The sequence below is a fragment of the Chlorocebus sabaeus genome, chromosome 6 (assembly GCF_047675955.1).
Source record: "Chlorocebus sabaeus isolate Y175 chromosome 6, mChlSab1.0.hap1, whole genome shotgun sequence".
In the NCBI taxonomy this organism is placed as follows: Eukaryota; Metazoa; Chordata; class Mammalia; order Primates; family Cercopithecidae; genus Chlorocebus; species Chlorocebus sabaeus.
This window is the reverse complement of record NC_132909.1, coordinates 20,903,460-20,930,698: the sequence shown is the minus strand read 5'-3', so window position 1 is coordinate 20,930,698 and position 27,239 is coordinate 20,903,460. Positions and strand designations below refer to the sequence as shown.

The 27,239-nt window shown below is 53.1% G+C and overlaps 1 protein-coding gene across 3 annotated transcripts in view; it reads left to right on the top strand.

The window, feature by feature from the left end:
* The window catches only part of SIPA1L3 (signal induced proliferation associated 1 like 3), a 303,563-nt gene that overhangs the window by 273,202 nt on the left and 3,122 nt on the right, over positions 1-27,239 (top strand). For 2 of the 3 annotated variants that reach the window (XM_037991608.2, XM_037991607.2), the window contains exons 16-21: positions 4,175-4,396; positions 13,406-13,571; positions 15,063-15,306; positions 20,043-20,186; positions 23,828-23,963; positions 26,144-26,225. In XM_037991608.2, the coding sequence (XP_037847536.1) occupies positions 4,175-4,396; positions 13,406-13,571; positions 15,063-15,306; positions 20,043-20,186; positions 23,828-23,963; positions 26,144-26,225 (994 nt within the window). The remainder of the gene's footprint in view (positions 1-4,174; positions 4,397-13,405; positions 13,572-15,062; positions 15,307-20,042; positions 20,187-23,827; positions 23,964-26,143; positions 26,226-27,239) is intronic. The other variant, XM_073016527.1, reaches the window with a different exon arrangement.

Below are 27,239 nucleotides of genomic sequence, written 5' to 3'. Positions count from 1 at the left end.
GAGAGAGAGAGATTAGGGTCTCTACAACACTCCTGGGCTCCAGCAGTTCTCCCACCTCAGCCTCCCAGAGTGCTGGGATTACAGCATGAGCCACCGTGCCCAGCCTTGTGCAGGCTTTTCTATTGCATGGATTTCTGGGAGGCCAAATGTTAAGCTGAGGCCAGTCATCCTTCAGTTCTCAGCTCTGATGCTCTTGTCTCCTGGGGAAAGCATTCCTGACCATTCTGTATTTTTTTTATTTTATTTTTATTTTTATTTTTTGAGACAGAGTCTCGCTCTGTCGCCCGGGGTGGGGTGCAGTGGTGTGATCTCCACTCACTGCAACCTCTGCCTCCCAGGTTCACGCCTTCTCCTGCCTTAGCCTCCTGAGTAGCTGGGACTACAGGCACATGCCACCACGCCCAGCTAATTTTTTGTATTTGTAGTAGAGACGGGGTTTCACCGTGTTAGCCAGGATGGTCTCAATCTCCTGACCTCATGATCCACCAGCCTCGGCCTCCCAAAGTGCTGGGATTACAGGCAGGAGCCGCTGCACCAGGCCTCATTCCTGACCGTTCTTAGTGTTACTTGCTTCAATAGTTCCCTGGACATCTCCTCACCAATGCATACTCTTTGCCCCATTGATAGATGTTGCTAAATTGTAGAAAGCATTACATAGTTGCTGTTTGTATCCAGGCTGACAATCCCTGCCTTTTGATGGGAGTGTTTAAACCATTCACGTTAAATGTAATCATTACTGCTAATGGTTGGATTTGCATTAGCCATTTTGCTATTTGTTTTCTGTATGTCTACTATATTTCTTGCTCCTCTGTTCTTCCTTACTGCCTTATTATGTAGTAAATAAATATAATTTCAGGCCAGATGTGGTGGCTCACACCTGTAATCCCAGCACTTTGGGAGGCCCAGGCGGGCATATCACCTGAGGTCAGGAGTTCGAGACCAGCCTGGCCAGCATGGCAAAACCCTGTCTCTACTAAAAATACAAAAATTTAGCCGGGCATGGTGGCCTGCACCCATAATCCCATCTACTTGGGAGGCTGAGGCAGGAGAATCGCTTGAGCCAGGAAGGCAAAGGTTGTAGTGTAGTGGGCCAAGGCTGCACCACTGCCCTCCAGCCTAAGTGACAGAATGAGACTCTGTTTCAAAAGTTAAAAATAAAAAATATATATAATTTAGTATAACATTTGGATTCTACTCTTGTTTAACTATCTTTTTAGTTATTATAATGTGCATCTATCAGTGAAATTCAGGTTAATACTAAATTCCAATAAAATATAAAACTTTTCTCCAATATTGTACTGTTTCCTTCTCCCTTTTTTGTGCTCTGTTTATCGGATATATCATATCCATATATGTTTTAACCCAGCAGTGTAGTATTATAATTATTGCCTTATACAGTCTTACATCTTTAAGGAAGTTAAGAGAAGAAATAAGAAAGCATATACTTATAGAATCCTATTTTAAAGCACAGTTTGCCATCTTGGGCTATTCACTTCTGTCTACTGACTCAGGTCATTGTCTAGAGTCATTTCTTTCAACCTCAGGACTTTTTTGTTTTTCTTTTTTTTGAGACGGAGTCTTGCTCTGTCACCTAGACTAGAATGCAATGGCGCAATCTCGGCTCACTGCAACCTCTGCCTCCTGGGTTCAAGCAATTCTCCTGCCTTGGCCTCCTGAGTAGCTGAGATTACAGGTGCCTGCCACCACTCCATTGATTTTTGTATTTTTAGTAGATTCGGGGTTTCACCATGTTGGCCAGGCTGGTCTCGATCTCCTGACAGGTGATCCACCTGCCTTGGCTTCCCAAAGGGCTGGGATTAACCGGAGGAGTTTTAAAATTATTTTGTATCAGGCAGATATGCTAGCAACAAATTCTCTCCATCTCTGTTTATAAAGGAACATCTTTCTGCTGCCTTCATTTTTCAAGGATGGTTTTGCTGGATATAGAATTCCTGGTTAACGGTTGTTTTCTTTCAGCACTTTAAAAATTACTTTTTATTTCATTCTTTTAAATGAGAAGTCAACAGTTAATTGTATTTTTTTTTCTTTTTTATAGAAATGGGGTCTCATTATGTTTCCCAGGCTGGTTTCCAACTCCTGGGCTCAAGGGATCTTCCCGTCTCGGCCTCCCAAAGTGCTGGGATTATAGGCCTGTTAATTGTATTGATGCTCCCCTATATGTGATGCATCATCTTGAAGCTTTCAAGATGTTTATGTTAGCATTTAACTTTCTTTTTATTTATTTATTTATTTAATTTTTTTTGGAGACAGAGTTTCACTCCTGTTGCCCAGGCTGGAGTGCAACAGCATAATGGTGTGATCTCGGCTCACCGCAACCTCCGCCTCCCAGGTTCAAGGGATTCTCCTGCCTCAGCCTCCCGAGTAGCTGGGATTACAGGGGTGCGCCACAATGCCTGGCTAATTTTTTTGTATTTTAGTAAAGATGGGGTTTCTCCATGTTGATCAGACTGGTCTCAAACTTCTGACCTCAGGTGATCCACCCGCCTTGGCCTCCCAAAGTGCTGAGATTACAGGCGTGAGCCACCGCGCCCGGCCAGCATTTAACTTTCAACTCTTTTTCTAGGTGTGAATCTCTGTATTTTTCCTACTTGGTGTTTGTTGAGCTTCTTAGATGTGTAATGTTTTTCATCAGATTTAAGAAGTTTCCAACCATTATTTCTTCAAATATTTCTTCTGCCCCTTCTCTCCTCTCCTTCCAAAGTTCCTGATGCACATATGTTGGTACCCTTCATACCGTCCCAAAGTTTCTGCCCCGGAAGAGCTTCTTCATTCACTGAGCTGGGAACGGGTGGGGAGAGGACAAAATGGGACGAATTTCCTCTATTCTTGCCTAAAGTTCAGTTTCTCGATCATAAATGCCTCTCAAATTGTCGTACGTGTTTGGTCAGTTTTTGGAGTACTGAAATGGTTGTTTGTGGTCAATTTGGTCATCTCTGGGGAGAAGATTTGCCAGTCTTCTCATTTGACTATAGTCAAAAAGTACCATCCTGTGATACTGCTAAATTAACCCTCAAAAAGGATTTATTAACTTCTATATATAATCCTAGCTGGGTGTGGTGGCACACACCCGTGTTCCCAGCTACTTAGGAAGCTGAGGTGGGAGGATCACCCGAACCCAGGAATTTGAGGCCAGCCTGGGCAACATAGTGAGACGTTGTCTCTTTAAATAAAAAACCAATAATCCTCCCACCCGTTCCCCCCCCCCCAGAATGCCCCTTTTATATACATATGTGTATGTTTTTGCATAGAAAAAGGTTGAGCCGGCGCAGTGGCTCACGCCTGTAATCCCAACACTTTGGGAGGCTGAGTTGGGGGATCATCTGAGGTTAGGAGTTTGAGACCTGCCTGGCCAACATGGTGAAACGCTGTCTCTACTAAAAATACAAAAAACTTAGCTGGGTGTGGTAGCAAACATCTGTAATCCCAGCTATTGGGGAGGTTGAGGCAGGAGAATCGCTTGAACTCAGGAGACTGAGGATGGAGTGAGCCGAGATTGCACCACTGCACTGTGGCCTGGGTAACAGAGTGAGACTCTGTCTCAAAAAAAAAAAAAAGAAAAGAAAAAGGTTAAGGGCCAGGCCCAGTGATGGGAACATAGCGAAACCCCATCTCTACAAAAATTAGCCAGGCACAGTGGTGCATGCCAGTAGTCGCAGCTACTCAGAGGCTGAGGTGGGATGATCACTTGAGGCTGGGAGGTCGAGCCTGTGGTGAGCTGAGATCGCGCCACTGCATTCCAGCCTGGGTGACAGAGTGAGACCCTGTCTCGAAAAAAAAAAAAGAGAGAAAAGTTAGGAACGAAAAAGCGCAAACTATAAGCCATAGTTCCCTCTAGAGATGAGCAGGAGGTTGGATCCCCACCTTTAGCTGCATAGGTTGTACCAAGGAGACTGGAGTGAATTTTTCAGATTCCCATAGAGGAACCAAATGTGCTAGAAGGCCATCCTCGGGTGGGATTGGGCGCCGTGCAGGCAACCTTGCCTTTTCTACAGATAGGCGTCTATATTGTTGGAATTTTCCACAGCGGTAATATATTTGTGTCTCTCTTGTGCAAATGAACCTTTTTGATTCCCAGGAGTAAACTTCAGTAGCGCTGTCTTGCCAAATGTGGAATGGATTTGGTTTTTTTATCTCTTTCATTTTTGTTTTGCAGTGACATGGGCTCGAGGGTTGGCTACCCCACTCAGGTTTACAAAACTGCCAGTGCAGAGACTCCTCGGCCCTCCCAGCTGGCCCAGCCCAGCCCCTTCCAGCTCTCCGCCTCCGTCCCCAAGTCCTTCTTCTCCAAGCAGCCTGTGCGCAATAAGCACCCAACAGGGTGGAAGAGAACGGAGGAACCCCCACCACGGCCACTCCCCTTCAGTGACCCAAAGAAGTAAGTGCCTGGACGTCCAGCAAGGCGCTCGCCAGATCCACACCAGGGTGTCTCGGGGGCGGAAAGAGGGTGATGCCACATGCTGTCATTGTACAGATGACTGTGAGCCAGTGTACACACTGGGGCTGCAACTGCGAACAGGACAGGCGAGAACCCCTCTTAGGGAGCTGGCATTCCAACTGGGGTGACCAACAGTAAATGGAATGAATAGAGAAGCACACAGTAGGTCCATGGCGGTTAGCCCTGTGCCGCATCCGGGTGAGGAACATTCCAGACAGAAGGAGTAGCAGCTGCAAAGGTCCTGAGGCAGTGAGTGACATGGTTGCCTGCGGGCAGGCTGGGGTGGCTGGAACAGTTTGGGCCAGGGGAGGGTGTGGGGACATGAGGTCAGGGAGGGATGGGGACAGAACACGGAGGGTCTTGCAGGCCACGTGGAAGGGGCTTGGCGTTTGACCTGAGTGACATGGAGCCACGGGAGGGCATGGAGCAGAGATGGGGCAGGATCTAAATTGGGCGTTCCCGGGTCTCTGTGGCTGCGTGTGGGGAGCAGCCTGCGACGAGCAGGGAGGAGCTGCTGTCGTGGTCCAGGCGGAGACGAGGGGGCGGGAGCAGGGTGGGGGGCGGAGAGGGTGAGAAGAGGGCGGTTCCGGATAGATGATCTGAAATGGAGCAGACCGGGCTTGCTGGCAGAGTGGATGTGGTGTGAGAGAAAGAGAGGGGTTGAGGATGATGCCGTGCCTTGAAGCCCGGAGGATAGACTTGCCTTGAGTGGGGAGCAGTCTTGGGGAAGGCACAGTAGTTCAATCCTGGATACTTCGGTGTGAGATTCGCAGGAGACATCCAGACGCAGGCGTCGGGGAGGCCCTTGAGTAAGGAATCCCGAATTCAGTGGAGAGGGCAGGCTGGAGGGAGAACTTTGGGTATTAATCAGCCTAGAGCTGCGAGGCTGGAAGAGCACCTAAGGCAGGGTGTGGATAGAGAACTGTGGGACTGAGACTGAAACCCCTTGGCGTTGAGCCAAAGTGAGAAACCGGGGAAGGCGGGGAGGTGCAGAGGCGGGGCCAGGGGAGGCGGAGCTCAGGCGAGGAGGCGGGGCCCAGGCCAGGGTGATGAGCCTGAGAACTGACTATATAGGGTTAAGCCTCCCAGAGGTCTCGAGGGTTCAGGAGAAAAGGGTGAGGCAGAATTGAGGAGCTGTGCGAACAGTTCATTTGGAGCATTTTACTTTAAAGTGAAAGAGGAGAGGGGTGTGCAGTTGAGAAAGAGTTTTGTTTTTCACTTGGAGGATACAGGAGCTACCATTTCCTGAGCACTCGCCACATCTAGGTTCATTCTAAGTGGTTTGATGCAAATGAATTTACTGGATCCCGCAACAGCTCCCTGGGGGTGGACCTGTCCTCCCCCCATCCCACTGCCATTTTTGTTTTTTGGTTTTTGGTTTTTTTTTGAGACAGAGTTTCACTCTTGTTACCCTGGCTGGAGTGCAATGGTGCTATCTCAGCTCACTGCCACCTCTACCTCCCGGGTTCTAGTGATTCTCCAGCCTCAGCCTCCCGAGTAGCTGGGGTTACAGGTGTGCGCCACCACACCCGGCTAATTTTGTATTTTTAGTAGAGACAGGGTTTCACAATGTTAGGCTGGTCTCAAACTCCTGGCCTCAAGTGATCTGTCCGCCTGAGCCTCCCAAAGTGCAGGGATTACAGGCATGAGCCACTGTGCCTGGCCCCTGTCCTCCCCCTTTTACAGATGAGGCAGCTGAGGCCCAGAGTCACACAGCTGATGAGAGATGCAGCCTGGATCAGAGCCCAGGAAGCCTGGATCAAGGCTCATGTCTCTTGAGTGAGGGGCTCTGCCCTCCTCCATCCTGTTCTTTTTAGTGTCATCTTTCATGACCTAGATGGAGACATTCAAATAGGGGGATGACACAGAGCTTGGAGGGAGAGACGTGTCAGGAGACAGAAACAGTGTCCCGGGAGATATCAGCAGGCGAGTGTGCTGAGCTCGCGCTGAGAGCCAGAGGGGATTCTGAAAACTAGACTGATGATTAAAACTGCTTAAAACCTCAGCAGCCTCCCATGCTCCCGGGATTAATGATGCAGGCTCACATTGACTACGCACGTTTTACACCAGGCGCCGTGTTCTTTGCCCAAACTCCCGCTCAGACCCTGGATGATCTGTCCCTCACCTCTGCCCTCGTTCCCGTCCACTCTCTCCTCCTCGCTCTGTTCCAGCCACACTGGCCTCTTGCTCCTCCTCACACTCTCCACATTGAGGCACACCCCAGGGCCTTTGCACTGGCTCTCAATGCTGCCTGCAGTGAGCTCCCTCCAGATCTTGTGGGGTGCAGCTCACGAGGACTCGCTCTAATGCCACCCCGTCACACAGGTCCTCCTGGCCTTCAGTAGCCCAGGCTGTCATTCCATGTCGCTGTACTCTGTTCCACATCCTGTGTCCCCCATGGGAAATAGGTTCTGCCATCTTGGTCACAAGGCACTTGTAACGTGCCCGGCACACAGGGCATGCTCCATCCTGAACATAAGACGCGTGGATCTCGTTTGATTCTCACGGCGAACCCAATAAGTAGATACTATAAGGCCCCCACTTTTCAGTGTGCCCCAAGTTGGGCCCTGCTGAACCCTGTTACCCTCCTCAACAATCACCCGTGCACACTTCTTCCTCTGCCATGAACCCCCCAACCCACACCCCCACTCTAGGCTCACTCCTGCCCACCCATGTTAATTTGCTGGGGCAGCCGCAACAAAGTACCACACCCTAAGTGGCTTAAACTACAGAAATGTACCGTCTCACCATTGTGGAGGCCAGAAGTCCAAGGTCCAGGCGTTGACAGGGTGGTTCCCTCCAAGGGCGGTGAGGGAGAACCTGTTCCTGGCCTCCCTCCTAGCAGCCAGTGGGCGCCAACACGTAGATGCATCACCCCCGTCTCCGCCTCCTCTTCGCATGACGTTCTCCCTGCGTCTGTGCCCACATTTCCCCTTTCTGTAAGGACACCAATCTAATGGAATTAGGGTCTACCTGATTTACTTGATTGCCTCTGGAAAGACTCTGTCTCCAAATGAGGTCACATTTGGAGATGCTGGGGCTTAGGACTTTAATGTAGCTTTTTGTGGGGGCCCAGTTCAACCCATAGCACCACTCCTTGGGTATCAACACAGACACGTCTTTCTTGGAGTTCTCTGAACCCCCACACCAGGCTCAGCCCACCCCCAGCACCTGTCCCAGGGAACAGCGAATGCCACTCCCATGGCAGCTTGCTTCCTCTCTGTCACCCCCACGGGGCCCAGAACAGAGACATCCTGAACCTCACCCAGACCACACACTTAGCAGGAGCTCAGAAGATATACCTGGAGAGACAACAGCCCTATGCAACAGCAAGAGCTTTCCCAGTGATGAAATCCAGAGGTGGCTTGTATGTGTGTGTGTTTGTGTAAACATGTGTAAACTAAACATACAAAATATCAGGGGGGACACAAATGAAATCGCTTCATAGTTCCTTTTAATATTTATTTATTTATTTATTTATCTATCTATGTATTTATTTATTTTTGAGACAAAGTGTCGCTCTGTTGCCCAGGCCGGAGTGCAGTGGCACGATCTCGGCTCACTGCAACCTCCACCTCCCAGGTTCAAGCACTTCTTCTGCCTCAGCCTCCCAAGTAGGTGGGACTACCTGCGCACACCACCACTCCTGGCTAATTTTTGTTTTGTTTTGTTTTGTTCTTCTTAATTTTTGTGTTTTTAATAGAGACGAGGTTTCACCATGTTAGTCAGGCTGGTCTCGAACTCCTGACCTCAGGCAATCCACCCCCCTCGGCCTCCCAAAGTGCTGGGATTACAGTCATGAGCCACTGCACTCGGCCCCTTTTAATATTTATTTAGTTGCAGATACATTTTAAAAATTACAACCAGAGCCGGTTGTGGTACGGTGGCTCATGCCTATAATCCCAGCACTTTGGGAGGCCGAGGCAGGCGGATCACCTGAGGTTGGGAGTTCAAGACCACTCTGACCAGCATGGAGAAACCCCGTCTCTACTAAAAATACAAAATTAGCCAGACGTGGTGGCGCATGCTTGTAATCTGTTCCACATCCCGTGTCCAGCTACTCGGGAGGCTGAGGCAGGAGAATTGCTTGAACCCAGGAGACGGAGGTTGCAGTGAACCAAGTGCCATTGCACTCCAGCCTGGGCAACAAGAGCTAAACTCTATCTCAAAAAAAAAAAAAAAAAAAAATCACAACCAGATGCAGTGGCTCACACCTGTACTCCCAGCACTTTGGAAGGCCGAGGCGGGGGAATCGCTTGAGCCTAGAAGTTGGAAGCCAATCTGGGCAACAACATAGTGAGGTACCATCTGTATGAAAATATTTTTTCGGCCAGGCGTGGTGGCTCACGCCTATAATCCCAGCACTTTGGGAGGCCGGAATGGGTGGATCACCTGAGGTCAGGAGTTTGAGACCAGCCTGGCCAACATGGTGAAACCCCATCTCTACTAAAACTACAAAAATTAACTGGGTGTGGTGGCGCATGCCTGTAATCCCAGCTACTCAGGAAGCTGAGGCTGGAGAATGGCTTGAACCCGGGAGGCGGAGGTTGCAGTGAGCCGAGATCGCGCCATTGCACTTCAGCCTAGGCAACAAGAGCGAAACTCTTTCTCAAAAGAAAGACAAAAGAGAAAAAGATTTTTTTTCAAGGCGGGTAGATCACCTGAGGTCAGGAGTTCAAGACCAGCCTGGCCAACATAGTGAAACCCCATCTCTACAAAAATACAAAAATTAGCCAAGTATGATGGCGAGTGCCTGTAGTCCCAACTATTGGGAGGCTGAGGTGGGAGAATCACTTGTACCCATGAGGCAGAGGTTTCAGTGAGCTGAGATCATGCCACTGCACTCTAGTCTGGGTGACAGAGTGAGACTGTCTCAAAAAAAAAAAAAACAAATTGCATATATAAAATATTAGCTTAGAATTATTACTTTTGTTCATACATTCCCCTTGTATGTGCTGTAACTCACTAAGCATTTTGGAGATAGTGTCTTTGTTATTATGAGAGGCACTTTTGAGTCACTTCACTTCTAACTCAATTATTTTAGATTAAACATGTTTTGTTGTCGTTGTTTTTGTGACAGGGTTTCACTCTGTTGCCCAAGCTGGAGCACAGTGGCATGATCACAGTTCACTGCAGCCTCTGCCTCCCGGTACAAGTGATTCTCGTGCCTCAGCCTCCCAAGTAGCTGGGACTATAGGCGCCCACCACCATGCCTGGCTAATTTTTGTATTTTTAGTAGAGAAGGGGTTTTACCATGCTGGCCAGTCTGATCTTGAACTCCTGACCTCAAGTGATCCACCTGCCTTGGCCTCCAAAGTGCTAGCATTACAGGCGTTGAGCTACCACGCCAGGCCCAAAATTCAAATTTACACAACAGAGGCAAATCAGAGATGATGTCCAGTGCCGTCAGTCAGAACCTGGAGGCTGTTTTCTTCATTGAGGTTTTGAAAGGTAAAACATGCACAAGGTAAAAACCAAACTACTACAAAAGGGTTTGCAATAGAAAGAGCTTCTCTCCCTTCCCTGGCCCTCAGCCATCCTGCTCCCTCCTCGAAAGCAACCGTTGTTTCATTTCTATATTCTTCCAGAAATGTTCCAAATATGAGTGCACATGATTGTGAGGGCTTCCCTTGCACCCGTCTTATTAATGTGGTCACCTCCTGCATATGAACTGCTTCCTCACTTGCTCTTTCTCTTCAAGTCTTTTTGTTTTTGAGACAGGTTCTGACTCTGTCACCCAGGCTGGAGTGCAGTGGCGCCATCATAGCTCACTGCAGCCTCAACTTCCCAAGCTCAAGCAGTCTCCTGTCTCAGTAGCTGGTCCCATAGGAGTACACCACCACACCCACCTAGTTTTTCACTTTTTGTGGAGGTGAGATCTCAGATCTCACTATGTTACCCAGGCCGGTCTCACACTCCACACTCCTGGGCTCGAGTGATCCTCCCACTTATGCCTCCGAAAGTGCTGGGATTACAGGCATGAGCCACCATGTCCGACCTAAGTTTCTTGGCAGTAGTTCCATATCAGTGTGTAGAAAGTGATGTCATTCTTGGCCGGGTGTGGTGGCCCATGCCTGTAATCCCAGCACTTTGGGAGGCCGAGACGGGCGGACCACCCGAGGTCAGGAGTTCAAGATCAGTCTGGCCAACATGGTGAAACCTTGTCTCTACTAAAAATACAAAAATTAGCCAGGCTTGGTGGCGGGCGCCTATAATCCCAGCTACTCGGGAAGCTGAGGCAGGGGAATTGCTTTAACCTGGGAGGCGGAGGTTGCAGTGAGGCAAGATCGCACCACTGCACTCCAGCCTGGGCGACAGAGTGAGACCTTGTCTCAAAAAAAAAAAGAAAAAAAGAAAAAGAAAGTGAATTCCTCACGTATCCAGTATTAGAAAGGAAAGTTTGGTAAACTCCAGTGTACCAAGCTGAGCTCTGTGTGAGTTTTCTAAAAATGGTTTCATGCTATCCATACTTCTGTTTTCCACATGATGTCGTATCTGGGAGAGCCTCTGCACGCTGTGTGGATCTGGGCTGCTGTCTGCTCCGCAGGCAGGACCCTGGGAAGTGTCCGTGTACACGTGGCACTGTGGACTCATGTGAGCCTTTGTGAAGGACGCATTTCCAGAACTAGGCCTGCTAGTGCAAAGAGCAAGCACATTTTATTCATGCTTCCAGGAGGTCTTAGCACGCCCATCTTGAGCAGAGCCTGTGGGCAGTGCACTGGCTGGGGGGCGTGCTGAAGGCCAGGCCGGCTTCGTCACTGCCGGGAGATGGGCACCATGAGCCCTGCAGAGTCACACTCCCCTGTGCAGGGCATTCTGGGAAATGTTGAAATCAAAAGGGGTGGGGGAGTCCCCTTTTGATTTGTGTCTGTCTCTCTTTCTCTTTGTCTCTCTCTCTCTTTCTCTCTTTTGGATCTAAAGCTTTTAATTTGCCCAGAGAATATACTTCCCTGATATTGACAGACCCAGCATTAACCTAGACCTGGATTTCCAATCTGGGGAGGAATATGACCTGACAGGGAAGAAATCTGGCCCTGCTCTTGCCCTTCCTTTGTTAAAATCCCAAGGCTGGCAGCTGAGAAAGAGAAAAAGGAAATCCATTCGTTAAAACCCTCAGGAACCCAAGACATCTTATTTCTTCCCCGGGTTCAAAGACTATTTTTCTTTCTTGTGTTACAGAATGAAGAATTCCAGGCATCAGCTTTTATTAAGCTAATTTTTATTATTTTTATTGTTATAACACATGATTATGTTTAAGTAAATTCAGACAGTTCAGAAGGATATCAGATAAAAAGGAAAAGTCCTATTTTTCTACCTAATAAGATTCCTACCTCCCAGAGGTTATCATGGTTCATAATTTCTTCCAGAAATTGTTATCTGCAGACAGAAGCATATTTTTAAATCCAATGTGGCTGTTCCCCACACCATACGTGTTTTTTCCTGCCATCTCTGATATACACGTGACAGTCAAGCTTGGCAGTGGCGTGGGTAGGCTCTGCAGCCTGGCGGCCTTGATTTGAATCCTGACTCCTTCACTCACAGGCTGTGTGACTTGGGACAAGTGGCTAAACTCCTCTGTACCTTAATAGCCTCATCCTTGAGATGGGATACCAATAGTCCTTAACACATATGGCAGTGGTGGGGATCAAATGAATTTATAAGCTGGGCACAGTGGCTCATGCCTGTAATCCCAGGAGTTTGGGACCAGCCTGGGCAACATAGTGGGACCCCATCTTTACAAAAAAGTTAGCTGGGTGTAGTGGCATGCGCCTGTAGTCCTAGCTACTTGGGAGGCCGGGGTAGGAGGGTTACTCGAGCCCAGGAGGTTGAGGCTGCAGCGAGCTGTGATCACAACACTGCATTCCAGCCTGGGCAACAGAGGAGGCTCTGACTCAAAAAAAAAAAAAAAAGAAAGAAATCCCCCGCCACCCACACACAAATGACTACATATATGTTCCAAGGGAAACCCAGGCCTTGCTCTGGTATGGTTCACATTCTGCTGGGTAGACTGACAATCAGCAAAGACACAGGCTGGGCACGGTGGCTCACACCTGTAATCCCAGCACTTTGGGAGGCCGAGGCCGGGGGATCACCTGAGGTCAGGAGTTCGAGACCAGCCTGACCAACATGGAGAAACCCCGTCTCTACTAAAAGTACAAAAATTAACTGGACGTGGTGGCGGGTGCCTGTAATCCCTGCTACTCCAGAGGCTGAGGCAGGAGAATAGCTTGAACCCAGGAGGCAGAGGTTTCAATGAGCCAAGATCACTGCACTCCAGCCTGGGCGACAGGGAAAACTCTGTCTTAAGCAAATAAAAAAAGCTTCTCCCCTCACACAGGAACTCTGTCTCTGTGCATGTGTTCAGCGTGGGCCTCCCCCACTGGCTGCCAACTCGGTGCTCACAGCCGTGTCCCCGGCACCTGGGACAGGACAGCACAGCAGGCTCCGTGTGGTTCTCGGGAAACGTTTGTGGAAGGAGGGAATGGATCCAAACCCCTCTCTGCCACACGTTCGCTGGGTGAAGGAGAGAAGGCTGTGGCCATGCGTCCCGTGGGAGCCGGCCCTCTTGAATCCTAACAGCTTTGAAAAGTGGCTTGAGCCGGGCACAGTGGCTCAAGCCTGTAATCCCAGCACTTTGGGAGGCCGAGACGGACGGATCACGAGGTCAGGAGATCAAGACCATCCTGGCTAACACGGTGAAACCCCGTCTCTACTAAAAAATACAGAAAACTAGCCGGGCGAGGTGGCGGGCGCCTGCAGTCCCAGCTACTCAGGAGGCTGAGGCAGGAGAATGGTGTAAACCTGGGAGGCGGAGCTTGCAGTGAGCCGAGATCCGGCCACTGCACTCCAGCCTGGGCGACAGAGCGAGGCTCCGCCTTGAAAAGAAAAAAAAAAGAAAAGTGGCTTGAGCCTCCCTGGCAGCCCCTGACCCTGACGCGCTCATTCCAGGCAGGTGGACACGAACACCAAAAACGTCTTTGGACAACCGAGGTTGAGAGCATCCCTCCGAGACCTCCGGTCGCCACGTAAGAACTACAAATCCACCATCGAGGATGACCTGAAGAAACTCATCATCATGGACAACCTGGGGCCAGAGCAGGAGAGAGACGCAGGAGTACGTAGCGCCCCATCCCCAGCTCCCGACCCCCCGCTTCCAGTGGGATCTCATCCGGGTGGGCGGGGAGAAGGACTGTGCTCTCCGCGGTCCCGTCGTGCCCCCAGCTTTCAGCATCTGCCAGTCCTGTTGAGGGGTGTGGGCTCGTGGCTGGGAGTGAGGGCAGCGCATTAGTCTGGGATGGAATCACAGGATGAGCCCAGGCAGGCACACAGGAATCTACCCCATACCGAGAACTTCGTGTAACTGGAGGGACCTGGGCCTTGTGCCCCCCTCCTCCAGCCCAGGATAGAAACAGACACATCCGCCCAAACTACAGGGACTGAGTGGAGCAGGGGCTCCCAGGGGAAGTTCAGGCTCTTGTTACTCAGGGAGGGGGGTGGAAAGAACAGTGGGCGCCAGGGAACCTCCGTGGCATCCGCTTCCCTTCCCCTCCCAGCCAGGCCTGCCCTGCTCATCCTCACTGCCAGGTAGGAGCTGTTTTGTGGGAACCGAAGTGGACCCCAGCCTCCCCAGGGTTGGGTCCCACCAGCCCACAGCTGGGGGAAGAGAGCACATCAGCCCAGCGCTACCCACTGGGGTCCCAGCACTGAGTCTTGTGGGTCCAGCTTGCCTCCCACCACCTTCCCCAACCCGTCAGGCTTTGATCACCAGCCCTTACCCAGAGCTGGAGGGTGGGTTTGGGGAGCGGGAGTCCCCAGGGGGAAATGGGAGCGCTTTGGTCAGAAAGGAGGCAGAAGGCCGAGGTGGTGGCTCACACCTGTAATCCCAGTACTTTGGGTGGCCAAGGTGAGAGGATCACTTGAGCCCAGGAGTTTTAAGACCAGCCTGGGCAATATAATGAGACCCCCATCTCTATAAAAAAATCTAAAAATTAGCCAAGTGTGGTGGCACACACCTGTGGTCCCAGCTAATTACCTGGGAAGCTGAGATAGGAGGATCTCTGAAGCCCAGGAGGTCGAGGTTGTAGTAAGCTGAGATCACCCCATTACACTCCAGCTTGGGTGACAGAGTGAGAACCTGTCTCTAAAAAAAAAGAAAGAAGGCCGGGCGCGGTGGCTCAAGCCTGTAATCCCAGCACTTTGGGAGGCCGAGACGGGTGGATCACGAGGTCAGGAGATCGAGACCATCCTGGCTAACACGGTGAAACCCCGTCTCTACTAAAACTACAAAAAAACTAGCCGGGCGAGGTGGCGGGCGCCTGTAGTCCCAGCTACTCGGGAGGCTGAGGCAGGAGAATGGCGTGAACCCGGGAGGCGGAGCTTGCAGTGAGCTGAGATCCGGCCACTGCACTCCAGCCTGGGAGACAGAGCGAGACTCCGTCTCAAAAAAAAAAAAAAAAAAAGAAAGAAAGAAAGAAAGAAATCAGGCAGGAATGGATGCTGGGTAGGTAAGGACTCGCCACCGATGTCCTGGAGGGGAAGATGCCTCTGAGGACCCTGGCTACGAGCCAGTCCATGACCTCCCCCAACATCCCACCCACCCCCACAGCAGTCACCGCAGAAGGGCCTGCAGCGGACGCTGTCAGACGAGAGCCTGTGCAGCGGGCGCCGGGAGCCCAGCTTTGCCAGCCCCGCCGGCCTAGAGCCAGGGCTCCCCAGCGACGTGCTCTTCACCAGCACCTGCGCCTTCCCGTCCAGCACGCTGCCTGCACGCCGCCAGCACCAGCACCCCCACCCACCCGGCGGCCCCGGCGCCACCCCTGCCACTGGCAGCGGCTTCCCCGAGAAGAAATGTGAGCCTGGGCCCCCTGGGACTGGCGCGGTATTTACCCCAAGATTGGGAGGTGGGGATGTCCGAGCAGGGCCTCACCTGGAGGTCAAAGGCTAGAGGTCATCAGGGTCGGGGCCATCTCAGAGGAACGGGATTCGCAGGAACTTCGGGGGGCCTGATGGTGGGGCACCAGGTGTCACCCAAGGAGCGAGGGATTGTTGGCCAAGCATCAGAGGGTCACCTGGGAGTCAGGAGCACCGAAGGATTGGAGTCACCTGAGACCAGAGAGCAAGTCCACCCTCAGTTTACAGGCCTGGGGAGTGGGGCTGCCCCGCTACTGCCCAGCACCCCCCAACCCTCCCACCCGTTCCAGCACCAAGCGGTTTGCTTCATGAGCATTTTATTTGCTTCCCTGACTCCCCCTCTGTTTGCCATACTTGGGGGTGGTGCATGGTGTGACTTGTCCACTCCTTAATCACCCAGCAAATATTTACCAAGCATTCCCCTTAAACAGGTACTGCGCACACCACCCCCATCAAAAGCCACGAGCCAGCTGGGGTTGGCCATGCCCCAGATGCACCCTGTGACCCCTTATCCACCCCCTAAGCCCCCCACAACTGAAAGACAGTACGTAAGTTTGCACCATGCGCACTGGGTGGCAAACCTGGCCTGGAGGGACGTGAGGCTGTTTAGGGTCCATAGTCCCCCTACTTAGTACTAGCGATGAGGAGCTTGGGGCAGAGCGCTGGCGTGCCACTGCGTGTGGGGTGCCCCTGACCTTTCTGGCTGTGTTACATTATACACAGCATCTGCACACTTACTCTCTCAAATCCAAGCACATCTCAAATGCAGGGGCATGTGCTACTCCAAGGGTCTCAGCTGAGGGGCTATGCCTGCCTGTGCCATCTGTACAGAGCCTCTTGTGAGCTGTGGGGGATGGGGTGGAGGAGACTCTGCGACTTTTATGAAGGGCAGTGTGTCTCCCCCGTTAAAATTCCCCCACAGACTGGGCACGGTGGCTCATGCCTCCCAGCACTTTGGGAGGCCGAGGCAAGCAGATCACTTGAGGTCAGGAGTTCGAGACCAGCCTGGCCAACGTGGTGAAACCCCGTCTCTACTAAAGATACAAAAATTAGCTGGACATGGTGGCAGGTGCCTGTAATCCCAGCTACTCAGGAGGCTGAGGCAGGAGAATCACTTGAACCCAGGAGGCAGAGGTTGCGGTGAGCTGAGATCAAGCCACTGCACTCCAGCCTGGGTGACAGAGCCAGACTCCATCTCAAAAAAAAAAAAAAAAAAAAAAAATTCCCCTGCAGCTCCCTGTTGCTTTGGCATTTGCATCTGCACTCTTTGCCCTGGTGGTGTGGGGCGCCCGCCCACCTCTGCTCCTCCACCTCGCAGAGCCTTCCTTTTGATCACTCAGCACACCAGACCTTCCCTGCTCAGGGCATCCTGCACGGCTGTTCCCTCCGCCCGCCATGCTCTTCCCTCAGTCGTCTTCTGGGTCACTCTTGTCCTTCAGGGCTGGCTCCATTCCTGCTCTTTCCTGGAAGGCTCCTCTAAGCCCTGGGCTGGGTCCCTGCCCCCATCTCAATTCCAGAGCTTCCCTGCCCTCCTCTGTGCTCCCTTCCTGTTCCTGCAGTGCCTGCTGTGGGCGGGGTGCTACTCTAGGTGCCAGGATGCGACCCTGAGCAAGGCAGAGCACATCCCTGCCCTCACGGGGCTGCCCACTCCAGTGGAAATTTCCCTGCTCCCCAGGCTTCCCTCCACGTTCCTTCCTCGGCCTCTCCTCCTTGCTGCTCTGTTTCTGCCTAAGGCAGGGCTGGTCACAAAGTAGACGTTCAGCCACTGCAAAGGAAGGGGACAGCAGCCACCGCAGAGAGGTGGTGACAGAGGACACAGGCACAGACTCCACAGGTCGATCTGAATTCCTCAGCTTGCTGTACCTCATTCTTTCCGTCTTGGCTCAGATGCCCCCTTCTCCAGGAAGCCCTCCCTCCCCCTACCAGGCTGAGTCAGGCACCTCCACGGGCCCCGTTGCCCACCCCGGGTTTCTCTCACCCCCTCCGTCCCCCTTCACTGCCTGAGCTGTCACTACATGAGAATATGTCTGTCTCTATCACAGTACTGGGGGCCCCCCAAAGATGGGGCCTGGGGTTGTCTCCATCACTGCTGTGACCCCAGCTCAGGGCCCTCTGCCTCACACAACACACACATACCCTTCTCTGTCCATCTGACTCCCCCACACCCCTGAGCTGGGGAGAGTCCCGTCTGGCCCCAGTGTGGCCAGGGTCCCTGGGCCTCCCCATTTCTCCAGTGCCTGCTCCAGAGCCCTTTCCAGGCCCCATCCCAGATGAAGAGACATGGTCATCTCTGGGCTGGGCTTCACTAACCAAGTGTCCTCCACACCAAGGAGCCTGTCACACGGTGCTGCTGATGCCCTGCTCAGCAATGACAGCCACTCCCATGGCTCCCACTAGCTGAGCAGTGAGATGCCAGCAGGCTGGAGGCACAGAACAAGGAGGCCAGGGAAAGAGCAAGGAGGCCCAAGGTGGAGCATGGAGGTCAAGGGCAGAGCATGGAGATAAAGGGCAGAGCATGGAGGTCAAGGGTGGAGCAAGGAGGCCAAGGGCGGAGCATGGAGGTCAAGGGCGGAGCAAGGAGGCCAAGGGTGGGGCATGGAGGTCAAGGGTGGAGCAAAGAGGTCAAGGGCGGAGCATTGAGTTCAAGGGCAGACCAAGGAGGTCAAGGGTGGGGCATGGAGGTCAAGGGTGAGCAAGAAGGCCAAGAATGGAGCATGGAGGTCAAGGGCAGAGCAAGGAGGTTAAGGGCAGAGCATGGAGGTCAAGGGTGGAGCAAGGAGGCTAAGGGTGGAGCATTGAGGTCAAGGGCAGAGCTTGGAGGTCAAGGACAGAGCAAGGAGGCCAAGGGTGGAGCGTGGAGGTCTGGGGTGGAGAATGGAGGCCAAGAGCAGAGCATGGAGGTCAAGGGCGGAACAAGGAGGTCGAGGGTGGAACAAGGAGGTCAAGGGCAGAGCATGGAGGTCAAGGGCAGAGCATGGAGGTCGAGGGTGGAGCAAGGAGGCCAAGGGCAGAGCATGGAGGCCAAGGGCAGAGGATGGAGGCTGAGGGAGGAGCCAGGAGGCCGAGGACGGAGCATGGAGGCCAAGGACTCGTTCATTCACCCATTCAGCCAGCACTTACTGCACACCACATATCACAGAGCTGGACGGCCTGAGTTTATGTCCCACGTCTTCCACTCACAGATATAACCTCTCTGTGCCTCAGTTTCTTTGACTGTAAAATGAAAAAGTAGTGCCCACATCCCCAGGTTGAAAGAATTGAACGAGTGAATATATAGAAAGCACATAGCGTGCACCTCATACATAGTCGGCACTGAGAAGTACCAGCTGGAAGCCATGCGAGCCCAGGCAAGGCAGCACCTCGCTCGGGTCTCAGTTTTCCTCCTCCATGCGAGGAGATCGTGACACCCCCGCCCCTGCCAGGCTCACAGTGCGACTGCGAGATGATCTCCCTGGGCCCTGCGCAGAGGAGGTGCCAGGAACGCGGAGCGGACTGGGCCCATGGTCGGGCTCTGACGATTCCCAGCTAAGGGCCCTCAGGCGTGTCTCCTGGTCTCTCTGTACCTGCCTATCCTCCTCTGTCCTCTTCCCTTAGGGGCTTCAGGGAGTCACGGAGCCCCAGGCCAGAGCTTGAGCCTGGTGCCGGGGACTCTCGATAGCCACAGCAGGTGCGAGAGCAGTGCTGACGCCGTTGCTTCTCACCTCCAACCCCTGAGATGTCACAGGCCTCTCCTCTGCTCAGCGTATCATACCCGAACACCCCTCAACGGCAACCCCACCGCGTCTAAACACTGTCCCTACACTGGCGATTCTGACTACAGGTGCAGCTGGGACTCTATTTGTTGCCAGCTCCTATGGCCAGCCCCCCTTCCACCGTCTCCTTGGGGTGTCCAGGGCCAACTCCACTAAGCACCTCCAGAAACAGATTTCTGATCCCCCACCCGAGCCTTCCTGATCAGAGCTGCAATCCTGGCCCTTCTCTTTGTTTCACAGCCATATCCATCCCTCAGGAAATCCTATTGGCTGCCCCTGAAAAGTAGGCCCAGAATCTGCCCCCGGGTCCTACCATGGCCCCACCCTGGTCCTGCGCAGTGTCACTGTCTCTCTTGTGGGTCATGGTTACAGCTCCTACCTGCTCCCTGCCTCCCCTCAAATGCCCCCACACGCACACAGTCCATCCCCCACATGCACCCAGAGGGAGCCTTCCAGGGCTCCATTGCACTCAGGGTGAGAACACAGTCACCATTGGGGCCGACAGGACCCACATGGTGCGGCCGTGTTGCCTCTGTCCCCGCCTCCTGCTGCTTCCTCCCTTGCTCACCCTCACCCAGCCATAGGGGCCACCTCCGTGTTCCTTAAACCTTCCAGGCGCACTCCTGCCTCAGGGATTTAGCACTGGCTGTTCTGTCTGCCTGGAATGTTCCTCCCCCAGGTGTCCCCCGGCGCACTCCCTCCTCCCTGTCAGAGTTTTGTCCAGATGACGTCTCTGCCAGGCCTGGCCCAGCACCTTGTTTAAAGTCAGGCCTCTGTAGACTCCAGCGCTCCCAGACCCCTTACCCTGCTGGAGGTTGTCCCGGACACATAGCGTCTCTGCATAAGCAATGCAATGTCTTCATGTGTATGTGTCCCCCGCATTGTCATGCTCAACCACTGCCATCTCCACCCTCCCCATCCAGCCACCATCTCAGCCTCGGAGCTCTCGCTGGCTGATGGGCGGGACCGCCCCCTGCGGCGCCTGGACCCTGGGATGATGCCCCTGCCTGACACGGCTGCTGGCCTCGAGTGGTCCAGCCTGGTGAATGCAGCTAAGGCATACGAAGGTAGGCGCCTTCCACCCAGTCCCGCTGGGCCCCCACGCCCTCCTCTGTTCTAGAGGGAGTTATGGAGGGCCTCGTGGCTTTGCAGGGATACCCACTTAGGTTCCAGAATCAGGGAGCGGGGTTCGAGTCCTGCCCCATCACTTGCTTACCATGCAGCCCTGGGCAAGTGTCTTCATCTCTTTGATGCGAGTTACCATGTTGACCGACAAGTAAAAGTCACCATGCTTGAGGCTGCCATGACAATTACACAAAACACCGCATGGAAAATACGTGAGGCCAAGCACAGTGGTTCACACCTGTAATCCTAGCACTCTGAGAGTCTGAGGCAAGAGGATCACTTGAGGCCAGGAGTTTGAGACCAGCCTGGGCCACATAGTAAGACCCAATCTCTACAAAAGAGAAAAACATAAGTGACACATGGCGGTGCACACCTGTAGTCCCAGCCACTCTGGAGGCTGAGGCAGGAGGATCGCTTGAGCCCAGGAGAGGGAGGCTGTGTGGTGAGCTGTGATCACACCAATGTACTCCAACCTGGGCGACAGTGCAAGACCCCGTGTCTGGGGAAACAAACAAACAAACAAAAAAATCTGTGTCCCTGAGGACATTTGGATTTTCAGCCCCAGATTTGGGAGCCAGAAGAGGGAATGAAGACTTTTAGTGCCCTTGGGGACAGGGGGCCGGGCAGCTGGGGGCGTCTCCTCTCTCATGTGGGTCTCCAGGCATCCTGGGGACAGGATGGCCAGTTCCGGGATAGTGGGAAGTGAGGAAGGCCTCAGGTCTCTCCCTGGAGACCCAGATGCCATCGGCGGTTGTAGTGTTGTCTGCAGAAGGCAGAGCTGCCCAGACACCGACCCTACCAACCATAGGCCACAGGAAAGGGCTTGGGCAGCCAAAGCCCCTACCCACTCCCAGCTGCTCCATGCACCTGGCGTGCCTGGGGGCCGTGCAGCCCATGTGAGAAAGCCGAAGGAGCCTGGCTGGTGGCACTGATTTCTCTCCCAGGCTGTGCGTCACAGTCGCCTAGGGAGCTTTTTCCTTCCTTATAAAATTAATAGATGAACCACAGAAGGTTATGGGGGAGGGGTGGCAGTAGCAGAAAGACCCGGGAGGAAGCGGTGGCTCCCCGGAGCCGGAAAGGGGCTGGCAGGGAGTGCAGGTCAGAGTGGTTTCAGCTTGCCGGGAGGTGTGGAGGTTTTAATGGAGAGAGAGAGAGAGAGAGAGAGAGAGAGAGAGAGAGAGAGAGAGAGAGAGAGAGAATGTTTTCCCATGCAATTCACATGAGTGGAAAAGGCTAAAGGAATTCTCGTTAACTTTGGTAGGTGTGTTCATAGCATAGTAGTTTTCTTCCGCTATATATATATATATATGTTTTATCCACTAGAGCTACTTAGTGAAATTTCTACAGATGAAATACAAAGATGTCTGGAATTTGATTTAAAATATTCCAGGTTGCCGGGCGCGGTGGCTCACGCCTGTAATCCCAGCACTTTGGGAGGCCGAGGCGGGCGGATCACAAGGTTGGGAGATCGAGACCACGGTGAAACCCTGTCTCTACTAAAAATACAAAAAATTAGCCGGGCGTGGTTGTGGGCGCCTGTAGTCCCAGCTACTCTGGAGGCTGAGCCAGGAGAACGGCGTGAACCCAGGAGGCGGAGCTTGCAGTGAGCCGAGATCGCGCCACTGCACTCCAGCCTGGGCGACAGAGCGAGACTCCGTCTCAAAAAAAAAAAAAAATTACAGGTTGGGTGCAGTGGTTCACACCTATAACCCCAACACTTTGGGAGGTCAAGGTGGGAGGATGGCTTAAGGCCGGGAATTCAAGCAGCCTGGGCAACATAGCGAGACCCCGTCACTACCAAAAATTTTGTTTTACTTATTTATTTTTTAGAGTCTCACTCTGTCACCCAGGCTGGAGTTCAGTGGGATGATCTTGGCTCACTGCAACCTCCACCTCTCAGGTTCAAGCGATTCTCCTGCCTCAGCCTCCTGAGTACCTGGGATTATAGGCGCTAATTTTAAAATTCGCCAGGCGTGGTATTACACACCTGTAGTCCAAGCTCCTTGGGAGGTTGAAGCAGGAGGATCGCTGGAGCCCAGGAGTTCTAGACTGGAGTGTGCTGTTCCAATCCGGTGTCTTCACTAAACTCAGTATCAATATGGTGACCTCCAGGGAGCCAGGGACCACAGGTTTCCTAAGGACAGGTGTGCTGGCCCAGGTCAGAAATGGAGCAGGTCAGAACTCCCACGCTGATCAGTAATGGACTCGGGCCTGTGAAGAGCCACTGCACTCTAGCATGGGCAACATAGCAAGACCCTGTCTCTTAAAACACAGATGTCAAAGTGAATATACATTAAATCCAAGATAGAAAAATATAACTATAAAGGGTATTATTCAGAGAATCGGAGAACATTTGCAGATGACTGTATATTAGAGAATATCGTGGCCAGGCGTGGTGGCTCATGCCTGTAATCCAGCACTTTGGGAGGCTGAGGCGGGCAGATCACCTGAGGTCAGGAGTTCGAGACCAGCCTGACCAACATGGAGAAACCCCATCTCTACTAAAAATATAAAATTAGCTGGGTGTGGTGGCACAGGCCTGTAATCCCAGCTACTTGGGAGACTGAGACAGGAGAATCGCTTGAACCTAGGAGGCGGAGGTTGCATTGAGCCAAGATCGTGCCATTGCACTCCAGCCTGGGCAACAAGAGTGAAACTCCATCTCAAAAAAAAAAAAAAAAGAAAGTAAATGGGCAAAATGTTAACAATGGGTGGTGCCAGGGAAGGAGTGTTGGGGTTTTTACTGTGCTATTCTTGAGGCACAGAAATGGAAGTTGGGGAGCTGCTTGCCTCTGGGGCTCGCCCTCTGCCCTGCTCCTGGCAGTGCCGCCCTCGACACACGGCACACTGGGATGCCTTCGTGTTCTTAACACCCCCAAGGATTCCATTGTCTGGCTGTTCGTAGCTCACTGAACCAGCCACTATTGGAGGACACTGGGGCGGTGGCCAGCTGTTGCCATTACAGGAAGAAAATCTAACAGTCACGTTTGAAAACGCAGATGGCTCAGGTACCCCCAGTGCCAGTCACATGTCCAAGGCGGAACCCAGGAATCTTCACTTTCACTGGCAACCCCGTGCGATTTCTTTTCTCTCTTCAATATGCATGATGTGATCTGTCTCACTTCTTTTTGCTTTTGAAATCTTCCCGGCTTCCTCCGAAGGAAAGCGAATCGTATAACGAATCCCCGTGGACCTGGCGCCAGCCTGTCCACTTTGGACCCCTTTTTTCCTACCTTGTACTTGTGGACCAAATCCAGTCATTTATGTTGAGAGCATGCCAGGTTCAGAATCCAGTCGGGTGCTGCCTCGCACTCTCATCTAACTGCCTTCTCCAGCCCTTGTATTTTGTATGAACTAGTCATCGGATCAAAAGCCTCGATTGGAATCAGGATGGGATTTTGTGTTCTTGTTTTGTGTGTTCATTTGGTCAGTGTTTTGGCGAGAATCTATCCAGGTGCCGATGCAGTCTTTCCCAAGAGGGATGGGAAGTGTCGTGGAGGTTTGCAGGGAGAGGCATCGTCCATCAGTTGAGGGAGAAGCTGGGAGCCTTACTGACCCTCTCCTCCTCCTCCCTCCCTGGCAGTGCAAAGAGCCGTCTCACTCTTCTCTCTGAACGACCCGGCCCTGAGCCCGGACATCCCACCTGCACACAGTCCTGTCCACAGCCACCTGAGCCTGGAGAGGGGACCCCCGACCCCCAGGACCACCCCTACCATGAGGTGAGCTTTCCCTGGGAACACCCGGGTTCATACCAGCGGCAGGTCTGTGCAGTGGAAGAGGCTCCTCCAGAGAGAGGCAGCCACTGCAGGTCACCCCCACCACTCTTCGGGCAGAAGCTGATATAGCAGCTGCTCCCCTCTCCTAACAAGAGTTGGAAGTCATTACACTGCACCTGCCTATGCACTGGGGATCCACAGTGACTAAGACAGACTCTGCCCAGTCCCAACAGATCTCCTGGTCCAGCGGAGACAACAGTGAAATCAATACGCACACAGTTGTTTCACTTCCAACTTGGAAAACTGCTAAGCAGGTTGGGCACAGTGGCTCACACCTGTAATCCCAGAACTTTGGGAGGCCAAGGTGGGTGGGTCACTTGAGGTCAGGAATTCAAGACTAACCTGGCCAACGTGGTGAAACCCCGTCTCTACTAAAAATACAAAAATTAGCCGGGTGTGGTGGCAGGCGCCTGTAATCCCAGCTACTCGAGAGGCTGAGGCAGGAGAATCACTTGAATCTGGGAGGTGGACGTTGCAGTGAGCTGAGATCACGCCACTGCACTCCAGCCTGGGCCACAGAGCAAGACTCCATCTCAAAAAAAGAAAAAAAGAAAGGAAAGCTGCTCAGCAGTGTCTCCCAATCCCCCAGCCCTGTGCCTCTCGCCAGCCCCATCGCTGCCAGTCTCCCGCCTATCTGCTCCTTCGTCTCCTCCTCTGCAGGTTCCTAAACTTCACAGACTTCTGCTTCATGCTCAGCCTTCCCAGCCTCCCTGCCAGGTGCCGTGCTGGGCTATCTGAGGACCCAGTGGCAATTGAGGCCAGGCCTGGCCCTCAGGAGGCTTCACGGGGGAAGGAAGAGGACGGAGACAGATCTCTCACATTTGTCATCTCACGCGTGGCTTCTCACATTCAGCGCAGCATATTTGACTGCACTCACTTGGCAGAAAACAAAATTAAAAAGAGGCAGAGAGAATGTAAATGGCACATTCTGCCTGTACATGGATTTAAATAGTGCATTTCACACTCGTCTGCACACCTCACGGTGCAGGGTTCTATATACAACCATCCGTGCACTGTACTTCATGGGCAGTGGGAGCAATTTTTGAGGGTAATTTTGACTTCTTGCTTCTCACACTCTGGCTTCAGAACTCAACCTCCACCACGAACGTAGGCCCCACTGTAATGACAAGAAATCGGCAGTTCCAGATGGTGCTGCCAGGCTCAGGGGCAGGAGCAGCCTGGGCTGTGGGAAGCAGTGGGACCTGTGGCCCCTGGGCGGCACTCCTGGAGTCCATTTGCCCCCATCTCCCTCTGCAGCTGCCGATTCGCAGGACTCAGCAGCAAGGTTGTAGGAAAGGGTGGGCAAGGCAGGAGGGCCAGCCCCGACTGCCACCACCTGTGCACCCGCAGCGTCCAACAGAGCCTCCTTCAGCCCCAACTCCAAGCAGGAAGGAGCTGTGCGTTCTCTGCAGGGGCCAGGCAGGCCCAGGGCTGGGAGGATCTGCAGAGGGGCAGCTACTGGCCGTGGGTCCCTGACTCAAATCCTAGCAGCAGCACGTGGGTGGGCGATACTGCCTGCATATCCTCCGCTGGCTAGCGGGTAACTCTGCAGCACATCCGAAGGCCACAGTGGGCAGAGGAGCTCTGTGAGATGAGCCGGGCAGCCTGGGGCTTGGTGCGGGTTGGCTCTCCGTGATGGGCACATGGTCAGCATCACTGACAGGACCGTTGTTGGTCCTGCCCACGAGGGCGGGCCCTTTTGACCATCTGTCCGTTCTCGTGCTTCCTGTGCCTGGAATGGTGCCTGGACCCGCCAGGTGCTCAGCAGGCACAGCAGGCATCTGTGGAGGGGGCTCTTTGTGTCCTGGAGGTACGAAGAAGGGGTGCTCCCTGAAGTCACATGCACGGCCCAGCCTCAGGGAAAACACACACTTCAGGGCGGGCACCCACCCTTCCCCTGGCCTGGTGCTCCCAACACTCCATCCACATCCACCGAGGTGCCCCTGCTGGGTGGAGTATGCCGGTGGAGGGCTGAGTTCCTGCTTCCCCTGGGAGCTTCTCCTCAGGCTTCGCCAGAATGTCAGCGTTAAGGGGGCCCGTACCCCCAGGCTCCTCAGCTGTGGGCCAGAAGCCCTCCTCAGGGGCTCTGGGGCCTCAGGCTGACCTTGTCCCTGTCTTTCCAGTGAGGAGCCGCCCCTGGATCTGACAGGCAAGGTGTACCAGCTGGAGGTGATGCTGAAACAGTTGCACACTGACCTGCAGAAGGTAACGCTGGGGGCCACGCCCTCTCCATCCCACTTCCCAGACACTGGGCAGGGTGGTCAGCAGGGATCAGGCACCTGCCCCAGCCATGCAGCACCCACCCCACCCCCACACCTCTGGTGCTTGAGTGCAGTCATGGGTGAAGAGTAAACAGTGATAACACCCAAGGCTAGCAAGCACTCAGAGAAACTCATCCATTCTTGGGGGGAGAATAATCGGCCCAGGCTTTTCGGGGGCAGTTGGACAACATTTATCAAAAATGTAATTGTGGCCAGGCGCGGTGGCTCATGCCTGTAATCCCAGCACTTTGGGAGGCCAAGGGGGGTGGGTTGCCTGAGATCAGGAGTTCGAGACCAGCCTGGCCAACATGGTGAAACCCCATCTCTATTAAAAAGTATAATAATTAGCCAGGTGTGGTGGCGGGCGCCTGTAATCCTAGCTACTTAGGAGGCTGAGGCAGGAGAATCACTTGAACCCGGGAACGCGGAGATTGCAGTGAGCTGAGATCATGCCACTGGACTCCAGCCTGGGCAACAGAGTGAGACTCCGTCTCACAAAAAAGAAAAAAAAATGTTGACCCAGTAATTCCACTTGTGGGAATTTATCCATGACAGCGTGAGTACAAAGAGATTGTGAACAAGGACGTTCATTGCCACACTATTGGCAATAAAAAATTGGAGCCAGCGTGGCTGTCACTCAGCAGGAGAATGGCGGTGTAAATTACAGGGCGCCCATGCAGCGGAACAGCGTGCAGCCAGTTAAAGTAATAACAAATCTATATATTTACTAACACGCAAAAGAAATCCAGTAACTTACGTAAAAACCAAAGCGAGCTGCAGTACTGTTGCCTAGAACATCATCATACTTACTTATTTATTGTTTAACCACCACGGTTGAGAGGGCCATCTAGAAGGTGACAGTCAGTTTATTCTTTGGACTTGTCTCCATGGGGCGGGAGGATGAGGAGGAGACTGGCCAGGCGCGGTGGCTCACACCTCTAATCCCAGCACTTTGGGA